General features: G+C 29.3%; 1 protein-coding gene across 11 annotated transcripts in view; it reads left to right on the plus strand.

Moving 5' to 3' along the window:
• The window catches only part of LOC145284745 (diacylglycerol kinase beta-like), a 616,369-nt gene that overhangs the window by 579,312 nt on the left and 16,192 nt on the right, over positions 1-20,865 (plus strand). For all 11 annotated transcript variants that reach the window (XM_080133693.1, XM_080133697.1, XM_080133689.1 and 8 more), the window contains one exon: positions 13,012-13,102. In XM_080133693.1, the coding sequence (XP_079989819.1) occupies positions 13,012-13,102 (91 nt within the window). The remainder of the gene's footprint in view (positions 1-13,011; positions 13,103-20,865) is intronic.

A 20,865-nucleotide genomic window follows, 5' to 3' on the forward strand; every position in this document is an offset into this window, starting at 1 on the left:
CTGGCAAAAATCCGTGACCCGTGTGGAAAGTTTTTGCAAGACATACAAACGCACATACATACAAGCAAACACACATTTTCGCTTTTATATATATAGACTAGCGGGGGTACCCGGCGTTGCCCAGGTGTTTGGAGGTGTGTGTGGTGTTAAATAAAAAGGAAACTGGGGGGGGGGGGTAAAAGTTGGTAGGATTGAAGCCAAAGCCCTGAGGCGAAGTTTGAAAATAAAATCGGCCAGCCAGAATGCAGAATGAGTTACTGAAAGATGTTTGAATCTATTTAAGTAAGAACCAAATTGACAGGTGCACACACGGAAGTCGTCGAGCGTTACGACGACGACGGAAGCTATTCAGCAAATGAGGTCAATGACCAGGTTTGTTTGTTATAAGCGAAGTAAAAAAAGAAAACATAAAAACGAACGTTGAAACTTAAGCGGGGGGGGGGGGGTAATCAAAGCATAAAAAAAAACTACCGTAAGGCAAACAAACGAAGAAAACAGAAAAATGAACACATGAAAAATTGGCTTAAATAAGCTTGTTTCGATATTAAAATTAAAAAAATCGGTGGGTACCCGGGTGTTTTTGGGTGTGTGGTCGGGGGTGGATAAGCAAAGTAAAAAAAAAAAACAGAAAAACGAACGTTACGTGAAAAATGGCTTGAATAACACTGGTTCAATATTTAAATTGAAAAACTGAAAAAGAAAAAGACATCTCACACCACGATTTGAACCCAAAACGTTTAGATAACGACACAACGTGCTAACCAACTGAGCTAACACGACGTACATGAAATTGTGTCAGTTTTTCAACTATTTAAAGTAAATCAGGTCATGACGTCATCTGACGCATGCGTAGAAGCGGTCGTCGTCACGAGAGGACCGTTTTGGTTGACCCCCACTTGTCGAAAATTGTCGAAAAATGAACGTTTTAGCCAATTTTTCGATATGATACAGAGATTGTGAATTTTCGTCGTGTCTGTCGAAAGTTTTTGCACACGCACAAACATACGCACATACATACATACATACATACATTTTCGCTTTTCTATATATATATATAGATGTTTATATATATATATGTATGTTTATATATATGTATGTTTATATATATATATGTTTATATATATATGTTTATTTATATGTTTATATATGTATATGTGTGTTTATATATATATATGGTTATATATATATGTTTATATATATATATGTGTTTATATATATGTTTATATGTGTGTTTATATATATATGTTTAAATATATATATGTTCATATATATATATATTTATATGTATATATGTGTGTTTATATATATATATTTATATATATATGTTTATATATGTGTTTAATATATGTGTTTATATATGTGTATTTATATGCATATATATGTGTTTATATATATGTGTGTTTATATATATATGTTTATATATATGTGTGTTTATATATATGTTTATATATATGTATATGTATGTTTATATATATATATGTTTATATATATATGTGTATATGTATGTTTATATATATATATGTTTATATATATATGTTTATATATATATATGTGTTTATATAAACATATATATGTTTATATATATGTTTATATATATGCGTATATATATATATATGTTTTATATATATATATGTTTATGTTTGTATATATATATATATATATGTTTATTTATATATATATTTATATATGTATATATATATATTTATATATGTATATATATATATTTATATATGCATATATATATATGTTTATATATATATATATGTTTATATATAAATATATGTATATATATATATATATATATATATATATATATATATATATATATATATAAATACGATAAAAGTAAATTTCTCCGTTTGGGTGATTTAAGCCATGATGATACTTTTCGTATGGAAATAAAAATCCAGAAAAGATTTCTTCAACTTCATAAAAGCGGATTTATTTCTAAGGAGATTTATGATAGAATCCGACCCATTGGCTCTCAAAGGCCTAGAATGTACGGTTTACCCAAGGTCCATAAACCCAACATTCCTTTGCGACCCATTTTATCTATGCTGGGTTCTGCACAACATGAACTTGGTAAATGGCTGGTTGATCTTCTTAAACCTGTGCTTTCTTTTTATTCGGCCCATTGTATCTCTGATTCTTTTCAATTCGTATCTCAGATACAAAAATTACCTTTATCTAAAAATACCGAGTTCTTGGCTTCCTTTGACATTAATAGTCTTTTTACTAATATACCTTTGGATGAAACCATTGGTATTTGTGCTGACTATCTATACCGTGGCCCCTTAAAATCTCCACAATTTCCTGAACGAATTTTCGTTGAACTGATGGAACTTGCTACTAAATCAGTCTCCTTTAGTTTCAACAATATTATGTACCGTCAAATTGATGGGATATCTATGGGTAGCCCTCTTGGTCCTTCGTTAGCCAACATTTTCGTTGGATTTTTGGAAAACGAATTATTTTCCAAAATTACTAAGCCAGCATTCTACACACGCTACGTTGATGATACTTTTGCATGCTTTCCCTCTCGGAGTGAAGCTGAACAGTTTCTTCGTCTTCTTTGCAACCTGCATCCATCTTTACAATTTACTATGGAGGTTGAAGACTGTAGCTCTCTCCCATTCCTCGACGTTCGTGTTTCTAAAGTTGGTACTACGTTTGAGACCTCTGTTTATAGAAAACCTACATTTACAGGGCTCTATCTTAATTGGTTTTCTTTTGCCCCTCAGTCTAGAAAAATAAACCTCATCAGCGCTCTTACGCATCGTGCACTTATGATTTGTTCACCAAACTGTCTTGATACGGAACTTGAGGAAATCACAAATATTTTTCTTAATAATGGATATCCCATTAATATAATAAAATCTACTATTGAACGTAAAATTACTACATTTAATAGTGGTAAACATTTTGGTCCATCACGTTGTCCCATTTATCTAAAATTACCATGGTTGGGTCCTGATGGCCTTCATATTGTTAAAAGGATTTCTTCTGCTACTCAACGTTGTTTTCCAGCTACTATGCTTAGAGTAGTTTACACAACTCGAACCTTTTTCTCTTCTTTTCGTAAAGATGTTTTGCCAACCATTCAAAAGAACTCTGTTGTTTATAAATTCGTTTGTCAGTGTGGAGCTGACTACGTTGGCAAAACATCCCAAAGATTAGAAATGAGAATATCGCAACATATCCCTCGGGATATTCGACTACACCAGGTTTCGAGAATATCCGGGCACTCCCAAGCTCATGAGTCCGCCATTGGTAATCACCTGTTGAGTATAAATAGGTGTGCCGATCAATATTCCGATGGGTGGTTTTCTGTTCTATACAGTGCTAAGTCGAACTATCATCTCAATATTATTGAGGCGTTAGTTATTAACAACTCTCGACCTAGCCTGTGTAGACAAAAGATTCTGAAACACCAGTTGGAGATATTCTTTGATTTAAAACCACCTGAACAGTGAGATTTTTTTTTTTTTTTTTTTTTTTTCCCCACTGTTCTTCCAACTGAAACCAAAATTAATTCCCTTCTTCCCTCATTCGTTTTCTTAGTTTTTAATTTATCATTCTGACGTTTCCTCTTAGAGGGTCAGACGATAAGGCCTTAAGGTAATTTTAATAATTTCACCTGCCCATTTCTTGTTTTTTGGTATTTAAATTAAATTATGTTTCCTCTGAAATTTCTCCTTCCATTTTGCTGTACCAAAAATTTACTTATATATATATATATATATATATATATAGCTTAATCGCCATATATATTTTATAAATTACTATATATATATATATATATATATATATATATATATATAATTTACAGAATTAGCTATGACTGGATTTATATGTATATATGTGTCTGTATGTATATGTATTCCTATGCCCACAACACCCTTATCCCTGAGATGCTTCCGGGCCTTGATAAGTGGGACCACCTTGTAAAAAAAAAACAAAAAAACACTTCACACTGAAAATTAAGTTTAGCATAGCCACTGCCCAAAGCAACATGTTTGTAGCCCTCCTCTATGTATATGAACCTAATAATTTTTAAACCTTTATACCCTATTTAACCCCCGCGTTTGTTTTTCTTTTTTTTTTCTAGAAACTATAAAATAATCCCCATCCAATAAGCAAAGCAAATCAATACAGACCCTTAAAAATTAAATCAACAACATGCATTTTGAACATAACTTCAACATGTCTATCCAACCTTGCATTATCTACATTCATTCGTTTATCTACCCTAACTTTACTTACTCAGCATAAATATATGCATCTCTGTGGATATATGTATATATATGTCTGTATGTTTATATTTTTATGAATACGTATACTTGTATATGCTTATATATATTATATAACCCCCGCAGTATTAACTAAAATAAATCAACTAAATTAAACCATGTACTCATTTATTTATTTATTTATTATTATTATTATTTATTTATCCTTACTGTACTTTATTTACTTGGCATAGATGTATACATGCCGGTATGCTTATGTATATATGTGTATGTATGGATATGCATATATTTGTGCATATGTGTATATATATGTGCCTATATAGGTCTGTATATTTATATTTTATAAATATATATTTTTATGTAATTGTGTATACGTGTGCATGAGCCCGTACGTGTATGTGTACCTGTATGTATATGCCTGTGTATGTGTACATGTGCATCTACTTCTTACTGGAGATCTGTATATCCACGTATATGTACATGGATGGGTGTGTGTATGTTTATGTATGTGTGAGCATGTATTTATATCTGTATATATATGCGAGTATATATATGTGTACGAGAGTTGCGTGTATATGTGTATATGTCTGCATGTAGATCCATGTACGTCTGCATAGGCATTGTTTTTATAGGTGTGTGCCTATATGTCTATATATTGGTCTGTAATATGTATGTATATGTATTATGCATTTTTATGTGTGCGTCAACGTCTGTATTAACTCTTAACTGTTTAAAAACAACCCACTATGAAATGAACAGCGACCATGAAACCCATAAATTGAAACATTGTAACTGCCAAAGATGACAACCACACTAACCCTCTCCCTCTCTTTCTCTCCCCTTCCTCCCATCTATCTCTCTCCCTCTCATCTAATTAATATACCTTATCGAACAAAAAAAGTAGTCAAAATTTTAAAACCCAAAAATTGAAACTCCTATTTTCCCCCCTCCTCTCATTCCCCCCTCTCTTTTCTCTTTACCATCCTCTCTCCTCCTCCCTATATCCACATATCTCCACCCAAGCCTACCTGAATCTGCTACCCCCACACATACAATACAACCTAATATATTTTAACCTTCAAAACTGAAATATTCTCATTACCCGCCTTGCTCCTATATTATCTCCCTCAACCCCCCTCCTTTTTCTTTCCCTCTTCCCCCTCCCCGTATTCCTCCTAAAAACAATTCTTCCTAATACTAACCAACCATTTCTGTAATGTCTGACGAGGCTGTTAGATCGTAAACATGGTCCAACATCCGAAACATATGTAACCAAACAGATAAAACGGTAATAAAAAAATAAAACACATATTTGCTCTGCAATAGTATTGAGCACTCTCTTCAGGTTTTTACTAATTACCAGTTTTACCATATATATATATATATATATATATATATATATATATATATATATATATATAACGCTTAAAATGGTCTACAATTAATGTTTTGGTACTACCGTGTACCTCATCAGGTTCACAAGTTCGTACTCTTTTTTTTTTCAATGAGGTACGCAGTAGGACTGGAGTATTAATTGATTTGTGTAAACCATTTTAAGTGTTTATATAAAATATATTTATTATCCTATGATCCTTGTGTTGAGCACTTTTGAAACTATATTAGTTTTAAGTTTGTCCTATCAACATATTTGAACTTATATATATATGTGTGTGTGTGTGTGTAGTATTTTATGTATTCTATTTTGAAGGTACACAATGCTTTAAGTTTGAAAAAGACAGTTGTAATTTACCAATCTGCTCTAGTAAAAATATATGAACCCAACATATGATGTATGGTAAAAGAAAAATACAGGTTATGAATAAGTTTGTAACTCTGCAGTAGTGTAAGCATGTTGTGCACCAACTTCTGAGATGAATTCGATATGCTGCAAAAATGACTGATAACAGGATTATCAAACACGCTTTATAAGAAAAGTTAACTGAATGGAACCCAAAACACATTGATAAAAGCAAATATCACTGTTAATAACTTGAAAGAGTTAACTCTTTATCATTCTTTGTGGAGGGAGATATCATTGGAAAGAAACGAAATAAACCAACACTAGTTGCAACCTATCAAACAGAACCTAAATGCTTTTCTGTGACCTTTCCAAGACCACTGTCCTGTCTGCATAGCTACTTGTAAAAAATGCTCAGAGAAAGTACATTATATTCATTCATGTCAATTCAAACTTTCATAAAATTCATTAGCAATGATGGCTTGTTTTCATATATGACCGCACTTACTAGCATATCATAAAAAAAACTTATTCTGCTGCAACACGTGGTTGGTTGCTGAAGAAAAATTCTAATAGTTATGTTAATGAAGAAGTCATAGTGACTGAACTTGAAAATCCACCCTTCAAATATAGGTATCACTATGATTCAGAAAACCTTAAACCCTAATTTAAAGGCCTTTTCAGTTTTAAACTTAACCCTTGATAACCAGTCATGTATTGCCACTCAATGTTTTGAAAGAATTTTGTTTTGATGTAATTCTTGGATAGTATTTAATGTTTGCATTGGAAGGCAAAGTTCAAATGCAATAAACCGTAATCACCTGTATTAACTGGGGACTGTGATTGTCAGTTCTATTCATTACATGAGACAGAGATAGAAGAACTTTCTAATTAATTTATTACCAAACTGTAAGCTTATTGTCATCAAGTCAAAGCACTTTAACAAGGAAGACCAGATCTTTCTTCTTAAAGAAATTTAGCACCTACTTAGCAATTCACCACGATGAGTCGAACTGATAAAGGACCCTAACCACCATTATAAAATGATGTGTATAGATTATGCATAGACACAACTGGAGGCTTTTTTCGTGCCAGCAACTGGAAAAAAGATTAATGATTTCTAAATACAATTTTGTTTATGCATTCTACCACCAGGGACCACTTAACAAAACAAAAAGTATACTACTTTTTTGGCAAATGATTTGTCTTATTATGTTTGTGGTGCAAAATGCCCCCCCCCACAATTTTTCAAAGGGCTATAGATAGAATAATATAGAAAGAAAACTTATACAGTACTTTCACTTGCATTGATGATATTACAATTACAGAACACATACAGAACACAACTATAATGTAAAACAATTCTTTGAAGCTATTATGAGGTTGTTAATTCCCATCTAGAAAGAGTTTGTCTCTTAAGAGGTAACTGCCACCAAAAAATCGAAAGGACTCTTGGCATGTTTATCTATATATTTATATATTATGAAAATTTTCTAATAAAATCCAGCCTTTCATAAAAAATCCTGTGAATATGATCTTGAAGTTTTCAATCAATTAAAAAACAGAAATAGGAGGCCACACAATAGACAAAAGCTTATATTTCGAGGTTGTGTGTGACGTGTTAGAAGTAACCATTTCTAATCTCTTCAATCAAGGTGGATGCTCAATAGCATTTATGTAAAAAAAAAAAAAAACACTACAGGTAAGTGAATTAAATGTGGAAAAGGAATCTGCGATAATTATTAAGGCAGTCCATAAGTGGAATAACTATCACAACAACGTAGCTGAACAAAACTTGATGGCTTTTATATTCAACAACAAAGAGAACACTAAATTTTAAAATAAAAATTCACAAGTGGTGGTTAAAACATTTAACTACATAATAAAATACTCTCCTTATGCTTATTTCACCATCCATATTTAAGTTGTAGTAGTTAGTAGTCACAAATCCAACAAAATTCACTGAGCAACAAGTTTTTTTTACTTTTTCAATGTTGTCTACATTTATACAACTGATTTAAGGTATTTTTGCACTACTGAATCAGGAAATGGCATCCGTTTTTCTTAATCAGGTCAGGTTTTTGTGCTAAGTTGATTTGAAAAAAAAAACAAAAAAACATTTAGATCTTGTAACAAAATTGATTACATTTTTATCGCATTATTAGCTGATTTTTGTCCACACATATCCTAAGATTAAGAGAAAAAAATTTTTGCCAACAACTTATATTGATTACCTGATAGAAAAATCGATTACTGTAAACTGAATGGTGGGCGTTGATAAATATAAGTACATGTACATTGCGTGTTGCTTCACCATAGTTCAAATATCAGAGCTCAAACTTCCATTTCTTCAAACTCCTGGAATGCTCAGTGGTAGGGAGGTCTCTCATCATATTCCAACATTAGTTAGCCATCATGATTGCATCCCAACGACCCTGATACCTAGTCTCCATCTCTTTCAGGTTCTGATGGAATCTCTCCTGCTTATCATTCATTGAATTAAGGTTCTCAAGAAACTCTATATGTGAAAATAGGTAATGCATCTTGATGCTCATGTTGCAGCACACGTTTCTGAAATATTTATGAAAGCAGCCAGTTTGTTGTTGGCAAGTTCTGTATAGTTTCTGGCCTTATTTTTGCCAAAAAAGTTCTTCACTACCAGAACAAATGCCTTTCACGCTTCTAACCTAACATTGAGTCTCTAATGAGCTGCCAGATCTGATGAACGTCAAAGATGCCAGCTTTCAACTTGTGCATGGTCAGTCTTGGAAAAGCCTGGCACAATTAAGTGAAGCAATCACCATCCTTGTCCAGAGCTTGGATGAACTGCTTGATTAAGCCAAGCTTGATATGCAGCAATGGGAAGAATATTCTGTCTACCAGACGGTCGTGAATGATATTCGTTTCTTTGCAAGGTACTAATTCCTCCCACACGGGCCAGTCTTTCTTCAAATCCTGAGAACAGTGCTGCACCAATTTTTGGAAGATTTCAAGGTTTTATGACTTCAACATAATCACCCAGAATTATCAAACCCAAATACGTCTTGTCATTAAAAGTATAATTTCCAATGAAAACAATTATTTTCCATGGCATTTTATCCCCGTCAACTTCTAAAATGCTCCACACGTGTACATATGAACAAAAACGTAAAAAAAACAAAAACATGTGGCCATTGACCTGATTGAGTAAAACAATGTTATTTTTGGATTTAGCACATAAGATTCGTCCTAAATCAGCTGAAGAAACGCAGGCAACAAACTTATTGTTATGGTTTGAATGCTGTTTCTACATGTAGAGTATGTGGGAAACCATGCACTGCAATCTATGCCATACAAAACAGATTCAGTCAGAAAGGAAACTTCCTGCTCTGATGAGTCACTTATGAAGATATTAGTCCAAATATATCTTTTTTTTCTTCTAAGAAGTAGTTTTTTTTTCTATACTCAGATGCAATGTTACTTCTATTACACACACATATCCTTTTTAGCTAAAAGAAAGATTCACATTGATGCAGTTGTATCTCAAAAGTCAAAACATGAACAGTTATTATTCCTGATTTTCATAAACAACTTCCCTGATTCAATCGCATCCAAGATGGGTATATTTGTTGGTGACCCCATGCTCTATTCTCAGCATGTAGGCAAATCAAATGCACACATATCCAAGGGAACAGCTGGATCCTTAGAAAATGTAGTAGAATGAAGCCAAAATGAAGCCAAAGTTGCATTCGATGCTACTAAGATAAAGCTCTTTTCCCTTTAATATTTATAAGAAGCCTTTTCAAACATCAATTGCTATGATTAATACCACCCTTTCCAAGAGTTTGATGTATAAACTCCTCAACCTGACATGTACAAGCAATATGAATTGGAATAAATACATAGAAGTTACCACCAAGTTTGTTGCAAAGAAGGTGGGTCCCTTTACCAGGCTAGAAAACTTCTCATTCTGGCTAGTATTCTATATCTTTATAACGATATATATATTCACTCATACATCGAGTGCTGTTGCCCTGGATGGTACTCTGACCACTAGTCTCTCCCTGCAAAAAGAGTCTTTAACTTAAAAGGTATCCTATTGTCTACAAAGCTTCAGTCTCTGCCTAAAAAAGTATTTATGTAATTAATTATATATTTCCATCTTGGGCCCAACTCTCTTCCTGATCTACATCAATGATCTTCCAAATCACATCCTATGTTGATGATTACCATCTATGGCAACACATCAAAGGCCGTAAATGACCAAGTTCTCTCTGATTCTCTCTCCTCTGATCTTGAGCATGTGGTACAATGTGGAAAGAGGTGGCTGGTTACTTTTAATGCATCTAAAACCAAGCTTCTATCTTTGCATTATCAACACTCTGATCCCTATATGGCATCAATTGAAATGATTGGCTCTCGTCTTGGGGAAGCTCTATGTTTTGACAAGCTTCTGGACTTGACCTTTACTCTTAATCTGAAATAGAACATGTATATCAAATCCGTTGCCAAGATCGCTGGAAAAATGGTGGGATCCTTCTACCACTCCAGTAGATATCTCACTGCTGATGCAATTCTCTACCTATATAAAAGCCAGGTACGTCCAAGGATAGAGTACTGTTGCCACATTTCCCACAGAAGAGACGTGAGCCTGTCTGCTTTATCGTTATTTTCATGTCAAGTGCTCATCCAAACTCCAATCTATATTCCCCCCTCACCAAACTTTCACGAAAAACACTCATCTAGCTGAAACCACTATCAATACTTTCCCCAACTAATTATCTGTGCCTAAACCTAAACATAGATTCTGTGAACAAAGCTTTTTTCTTAGAACTGCATGCCTGTAGAATTCTCTTCAGTTTGCCTGTTTTCCAGCCGACTACAATTAACCAAATGTAAAGTCCAATGTAAACAAATTCTTGATGAGCCGTCCCCTTAAGTAATCCAATCTACCAAATTTCCACTACTAACAATCACTACAATATTGTCCCATTGACTACTGTACACTCATTTATTCTCGAGTGATCTCCGGGCCTTGAAAAGTTCTTATATGCTGATGACTAGTTTTGAAATTCACTTGTAAGCTGATATGTATCATATCATGGAGTTTTCCCATAAAGATGTAATACATTAGGTTTAACTGTTTGTTTGAAAAAGAAAGTGATATAGCAGTCTGCACCAGAAAAGGTTTACTCTAAATCCATCATATATGTGTATGTTAACAAATAGTGTATGTTGTGAATAAGTATATGTAATTTGACTTGTTGTGCAATCCAGATGATGGAACCGCTTTTTAAATACATTTAGAAAGCTGAAAGTTGATGCTTTTGTAGTTAACAAAAAATTTCAATTTATACCAAAATGAAGGTATACAAAATATATTTGTCATCCTTTTCTTGCAAGAATTAGCATCTAAAGGGATTAAACTTAAATCAATGTAAAAATGTCAAACCAACAATTACATTGTTTAACGATTACTAAAAAATGTACTTCACACAGTTTGATATAGAATAGATACTACCATTACTACAACTACTGTTAATAATAATAATAATAATAATAATAATACAATAATGATATTAACAACAATTTATGTAATTGTAAAATCAAAAACAATTGTCCATTAATGAATAACTGTTTAACAGCTAATATCATGTACAAAACAACAGTAAATAGCAAAAATAATAATGAAGAAATATATGTAGATTACGAATCAGTAGAATACAACATTTATGACATCTTTTATTTTCTCTATTTATCCTCTGTGTGTGTGTGTGTGTATATATATATATATATATATATATATATATATATATATATATATATATATATATATATATATAATCAGAAAGATATAAAGCGGGAGACCAATACCTGCATTAAGCTGGTCTGCAGTTTAACTTGTTGCTGGCTATCTTGCTCTTGCTTGTTGCTGAATCTCAACATTTTGAACCGAGAGAGAGAGACTTAGCTGTCGTGCAAAGCTAAGACTCTGTAACATCATCTGTGTATAGATACTACCTCAGACATTTGTCTATAAAAATGGTCCTGTGGCAACGGAAAAGTTGTGATGCGTGGAGGCTTGAAATGCTGGAAGCATGTATTAATTGATCTTGATGACCGTCTGGCCATTTCAGAGTCCATAGCAAATGAACTCACACACATAAACTGCCTTTTATATATGTGTGGGTGTGTGTGTGTGTAGGATCTATATAAAATCTATTCAATAATTATCATATGATGAATGATCATTGTAGGCAAAAAAGGTGGATAATGTAGAGTTTGGCAAGAGAGAAGAGTGTTGGAATGATGACTATGAGCAAAGTGTTGGGCAAAGATTTTCATTGCTCTTCATACAAGAGTCGCGAGAGCCAACTATTCAGTATCAAGACCCAAGAGAACTGCCTTACAAAAGACAAAGAACTTCTTACTAAGATCAAATACTCATTTGAACTAAAGATGCTTTGATTCTTCCCAAATAAGAGGAGCAGTTGCACAATGCACAGAACAACAGGTAGCTAGCCTACAGTTCATACTTATTTATGAATACCAAACTGTGATATTTTTGGATGTGCTTTCAATGAAGGCCATGTCATACCATTCTACATCTTCAAAAAAGAATGCAGACTCAATTCAGATAGCTATAGTGAGTTACTGTTCACTGTTGTTCAGAGAGAGAGTGATTGTGGAAAGGCCATACATGTGGAAGCAGGTTTCAACTCCATTCCATACCATTTAGGAAAAACCCAAAAGTGACTGTCTGAGAATTTTCATGACTTACCAGTTCCAACATCTTCCCTCCCCCTCTCCACAACTTTTCTGATGAATTATTATGTGTGGGATGTAATTATGAAAGACTAACCACACCACCTGTAGCAGCAATGACAAGCTGATTGCTAAGATGAAACTGATGTTCTTTAAAGAACACTGAAGGTTGCTTTGTTCAAGTTTGAGTCTCACCTGTCGGGTTATGCACCTTTTTAGATTTTAATTAAAGAAATTGACAACACATATTGTTTTAGTTATTTCTCTTTATCATTTCAGAATCAAAAATAAAATGTGGTATTTTGAATTTGGAACAACTGAAACATTTGCTTCCACTTGTAAAAATCTTCATGAAACAATTGAAGTTTCTGTAAGTATTGATCATCATCATTTGCATCTTGCATCAGAAATACCCAACATCTAATATGTAAAGCCAGTCTCTTCATCATTTTTTTGTCATCGATAGATTTTTTTTTCATACAAAGTTGATAATTAAATCTTTGGATATAAAGTTCTGGCCCGTTTTTAACTATATTCTTTAAAAAAATTCTTATCGATTTCACTGATTTTACATTTAATTTAATATTTCATTTTAGAGGAGAAAGGTTTGGTATATGCTGGTGTCAATGTATAAAGTGGTATTGACTTGAAAACCTTAATCAGGACATGAGTATAGAACATGACATATTATGTATAGAACATGACATATTAAGTATAGAACATGACATATTAAGTATAGAACATGACATATTAAGTATAGAACATGACATATTAAGTATAGAACATGACATATAAAGTATAGAACATGACATATTAAGTATAAAACATGACATATTAAGTATAGAACATGACATATAAAGTATAGAACATGACATATTAAGTATAGAACATGACATATTAAGTATAGAACATGACATATTAAGTATAGAACATGACATATTAAGTATAGAACATGACATATAAAGTATAGAACATGACATATTAAGTATAGAACATGACATATTAAGTATAGAACATGACATATTAAGTATAGAATATGACATATTAAGTATAGAACATGACATATTAAGTATAGAATATGACATATTAAGTATAGAACATGACATATTAAGTATAGAACATGACATATTAAGTATAGAACATGACATATTAAGTATAGAACATGACATATTAAGTATAGAACATGACATATTAAGTATAGAACATGACATATTAAGTATAGAACATGACATATTAAGTATAGAACATGACATATAAAGTATAGAACATGACATATAAAGTATAGAACATGACATATTAAGTATAGAACATGACATATTAAGTATAGAACATGACATATTATGTATAGAACATGACATATTAAGTATAGAACATGACATATAAAGTATAGAACATGACATATTAAGTATAGAACATGACATATTAAGTATAGAACATGACATATTAAGTATAGAACATGACATATTATGTATAGAACATGACATATTAAGTATAGAACATGACATATTATGTATAGAACATGACATATTAAGTATAGAACATGACATATTAAGTATAGAACATGACATATTAAGTATAGAACATGACATATTATGTATAGAACATGACATATTAAGTATAGAACATGACATATTAAGTATAGAACATGACATATTAAGTATAGAACATGACATATTAAGTATAGAACATGACATATTAAGTATAGAACATGACATATTAAGTATAGAACATGACATATTAAGTATAGAACATGACATATAAAGTATAGAACATGACATATAAAGTATAGAACATGACATATTAAGTATAGAACATGACATATTAAGTATAGAACATGACATATTATGTATAGAACATGACATATTAAGTATAGAACATGACATATAAAGTATAGAACATGACATATTAAGTATAGAACATGACATATTAAGTATAGAACATGACATATTAAGTATAGAACATGACATATTAAGTATAGAACATGACATATTAAGTATAGAACATGACATATTAAGTATAGAACATGACATATTAAGTATAGAACATGACATATTAAGTATAGAATATGACATATTAAGTATAGAACATGACATATTAAGTATAGAACATGACATATTAAGTATAGAACATGACATATTAAGTATAGAACATGACATATTAAGTATAGAACATGACATATTAAGTATAGAACATGACATATTAAGTATAGAATATGACATATTAAGTATAGAACATGACATATTAAGTATAGAACATGACATATTAAGTATAGAACATGACATATTAAGTATAGAACATGACATATTAAGTATAGAACATGACATATTAAGTATAGAATATGACATATTAAGTATAGAACATGACATATTAAGTATAGAACATGACATATTAAGTATAGAACATGACATATTAAGTATAGAACATGACATATTAAGTATAGAACATGACATATTAAGTATAGAACATGACATATTAAGTATAGAACATGACATATTAAGTATAGAATATGACATATTAAGTATAGAACATGACATATTAAGTATAGAACATGACATATTAAGTATAGAACATGACATATTAAGTATAGAACATGACATATTAAGTATAGAACATGACATATTAAGTATAGAACATGACATATTAAGTATAGAACATGACATATTAAGTATAGAACATGACATATAAAGTATAGAACATGACATATAAAGTATAGAACATGACATATTAAGTATAGAACATGACATATTAAGTATAGAACATGACATATTATGTATAGAACATGACATATTAAGTATAGAACATGACATATAAAGTATAGAACATGACATATTAAGTATAGAACATGACATATTAAGTATAGAACATGACATATAAAGTATAGAACATGACATATTAAGTATAGAATATGACATATTAAGTATAGAACATGACATATTAAGTATAGAATATGACATATTAAGTATAGAACATGACATATTAAGTATAGAACATGACATATTAAGTATAGAATATGACATATTAAGTATAGAACATGACATATTAAGTATAGAACATGACATATTAAGTATAGAACATGACATATTAAGTATAGAATATGACATATTAAGTATAGAACATGACATATTAAGTATAGAACATGACATATAAAGTATAGAACATGACATATTAAGTATAGAACATGACATATTAAGTATAGAACATGACATATTAAGTATAGAACATGACATATTAAGTATAGAATATGACATATTAAGAATAGAATATGACATATAAAGTATAGAACATGACATATTATGTATAGAACATGACATATTAAGTATAGAATATGACATATTAAGTATAGAACATGACATATTATGTATAGAACATGACATATTAAGTATAGAACATGACATATTAAGTATAGAATATGACATATTAAGTATAGAATATGACATATAAAGTATAGAATATGACATATTAAGAATAGAATATGACATATTAAGTATAGAACATGACATATTATGTATAGAACATGACATATTAAGTATAGAATATGACATATTAAGTATAGAACATGACATATTATGTATAGAACATGACATATTAAGTATAGAACATGACATATTAAGTATAGAACATGACATATTAAGTATAGAATATGACATATTAAGAATAGAATATGACATATAAAGTATAGAACATGACATATTATGTATAGAACATGACATATTAAGTATAGAATATGACATATTAAGTATAGAACATGACATATTATGTATAGAACATGACATATTAAGTATAGAATATGACATATTAAGTATAGAACATGACATATTAAGTATAGAACATGACATATAAAGTATAGAACATGACATATTAAGTATAGAATATGACATATAAAGTATAGAACATGACATATAAAGTATAGAACATGACATATTAAGTATAGAACATGACATATTAAGTATAGAACATGACATATTAAGTATAGAACATGACATATAAAGTATAGAACATGACATATTAAGTATAGAATATGACATATAAAGTATAGAACATGACATATAAAGTATAGAACATGACATATTATGTATAGAACATGACATATTAAGTATAAAACATGACATATAAAGTATAGAAAATGACATATTAAGTATAGAACATGACATATTAAGTATAGAAAATGACATATAAAGTATAGAACATGACACATTAAGTATAGAAATGACATATTAAGTATAGAACATGACATATTAAGTATAGAATATTACATATTAAGTATAGAATATTACATATTAAGTATAGAACATGACATATTAAGTATAGAATATGACATATTAAGTATAGAACATGACATATTAAGTATAGAACATGACATATTAAGTATAGAAGATGACATATTAAGTATAGAACATGACATATTAAGTATAGAACATGACATATTAAGTATAGAACATGACATATAAAGTATAGAACATGACATATAAAGTATAGAACATGACATATTAAGTATAGAATATGACATATAAAGTATAGAACATGACATATTAAGTATAGAATATTACATATTAAGTATAGAACATGACATATTAAGTATAGAATATGACATATAAAGTATAGAACATGACATATTAAGTATAGAATATTACATATTAAGTATAGAATATGACATATTAAGTATAGAACATGACATATTAAGTATAAAACATGACATATAAAGTATAGAAAATGACATATTAAGTATAGAACATGACATATTAAGTATAGAAAATGACATATTAAGTATAGAACATGACATATTAAGTATAGAACATGACATATTAAGTATAGAACATGACATATAAAGTATAGAAAATGACATATTAAGTATAGAACATGACATATTAAGTATAGAACATGACATATAAAGTATAGAACATGACATATAAAGTATAGAACATGACATATTAAGTATAGAACATGACATATTAAGTATAGAACATGACATATTAAGTATAGAACATGACATATTAAGTATAAAACATGACATATAAAGTATAGAAAATGACATATTAAGTATAAAACATGACATATTAAGTATAGAAAATGACATATTAAGTATAGAACATGACATATTAAGTATAGAACATGACATATTAAGTATAGAACATGACATATTAAGTATAGAACATGACATATTAAGTATAGAACATGACATATTAAGTATAGAACATGACATATAAAGTATAGAACATGACATATAAAGTATAGAACATGACATATTAAATATAGAACATGACATATTAAGTATAGAACATGACATATTAAGTATAGAACATGACATATAAAGTGTAGAACATGACATATTAAGTATAAAACATGACATATTAAGTATAGAACATGACATATTAAGTATAGAAAATGACATATTAAGTATAGAACATGACATATTAAGTATAGAACATGACATATAAAGTATAGAACATGACATATTAAGTATAGAATATGACATATTAAGTATAGAACATGACATATTAAGTATAAAACATGACATATTAAGTATAGAACATGACATATTAAGTATAGAACATGACATATAAAGTATAGAACATGACATATTAAGTATAGAACATGACATATTAAGTATAAAACATGACATATTAAGTATAGAACATGACATATTAAGTATAGAACATGACATATAAAGTATAGAACATGACATATAAAGTATAGAACATGACATATTAAGTATAGAATATGACATATTAAGTATAGAACATGACATATTAAGTATAAAACATGACATATTAAGTATAGAACATGACATATTAAGTATAGAACATGACATATAAAGTATAGAACATGACATATTAAGTATAAAACATGACATATTAAGTATAGAACATGACATATTAAGTATAGAACATGACATATTAAGTATAGAATATGACATATTAAGTATAGAACATGACATATTATGTATAGAACATGACTTATTAAGTATAGAACATGACATATAAAGTATAGAACATGACATATTAAGTATAGAATATGACATATTAAGTATAGAACATGACATATTAAGTATAAAACATGACATATTAAGTATAGAACATGACATATTAAGTATAGAACATGACATATAAAGTATAGAACATGACATATTAAGTATAGAACATGACATATTAAGTATAAAACATGACATATTAAGTATAGAACATGACATATTAAGTATAGAACATGACATATAAAGTATAGAACATGACATATAAAGTATAGAACATGACATATTAAGTATAAAACATGACATATTAAGTATAGAACATGACATATTAAGTATAGAACATGACATATAAAGTATAGAACATGACATATTAAGTATAAAACATGACATATTAAGTATAGAACATGACATATTAAGTATAGAACATGACATATTAAGTATAGAATATGACATATTAAGTATAGAACATGACATATTATGTATAGAACATGACATATTAAGTATAGAACATGACATATAAAGTATAGAACATGACATATTAAGTATAGAATATGACATATTAAGTATAGAACATGACATATTAAGTATAAAACATGACATATTAAGTATAGAACATGACATATTAAGTATAGAACATGACATATAAAGTATAGAACATGACATATTAAGTATAGAACATGACATATTAAGTATAAAACATGACATATTAAGTATAGAACATGACATATTAAGTATAGAACATGACATATAAAGTATAGAACATGACATATAAAGTATAGAACATGACATATTAAGTATAGAATATGACATATTAAGTATAGAACATGACATATTAAGTATAAAACATGACATATTAAGTATAGAACATGACATATTAAGTATAGAACATGACATATAAAGTATAGAACATGACATATTAAGTATAGAACATGACATATTAAGTATAAAACATGACATATTAAGTATAGAACATGACATATTAAGTATAGAACATGACATATAAAGTATAGAACATGACATATAAAGTATAGAACATGACATATTAAGTATAGAATATGACATATTAAGTATAGAACATGACATATTAAGTATAAAACATGACATATTAAGTATAGAACATGACATATTAAGTATAGAACATGACATATAAAGTATAGAACATGACATATTAAGTATAAAACATGACATATTAAGTATAGAACATGACATATTAAGTATAGAACATGACATATTAAGTATAGAATATGACATATTAAGTATAGAACATGACATATTATGTATAGAACATGACTTATTAAGTATAGAACATGACATATAAAGTATAGAACATGACATATTAAGTATAGAATATGACATATTAAGTATAGAACATGACATATTAAGTATAAAACATGACATATTAAGTATAGAACATGACATATTAAGTATAGAACATGACATATAAAGTATAGAACATGACATATTAAGTATAGAACATGACATATTAAGTATAAAACATGACATATTAAGTATAGAACATGACATATTAAGTATAGAACATGACATATAAAGTATAGAACATGACATATAAAGTATAGAACATGACATATTAAGTATAAAACATGACATATTAAGTATAGAACATGACATATTAAGTATAGAACATGACATATAAAGTATAGAACATGACATATTAAGTATAAAACATGACATATTAAGTATAGAACATGACATATTAAGTATAGAACATGACATATTAAGTATAGAACATGACATATTAAGTATAAAACATGACATATTAAGTATAGAACATGACATATTAAGTATAGAACATGACATATTAAGTATAAAACATGACATATTAAGTATAGAACATGACATATTAAGTATAGAACATGACATATTAAGTATAGAACATGACATATAAAGTATAGAACATGACATATTAAGTATAGAATATGACATATTAAGTATAGAACATGACATATTAAGTATAGAATATGACATATTATGTATAGAACATGACATATAAAGTATAGAACATGACATATTAAGTATAGAATATGACATATTAAGTATAGAACATGACATATTAAGTATAAAACATGACATATTAAGTATAGAACATGACATATTAAGTATAGAACATGACATATTATGTATAGAACATGACATATTAAGTATAGAAC

This window comes from Euprymna scolopes, chromosome 9 (genome assembly GCF_053919585.1).
Source record: "Euprymna scolopes isolate OS-2025 chromosome 9, ASM5391958v1, whole genome shotgun sequence".
In the NCBI taxonomy this organism is placed as follows: Eukaryota; Metazoa; Mollusca; class Cephalopoda; order Sepiida; family Sepiolidae; genus Euprymna; species Euprymna scolopes.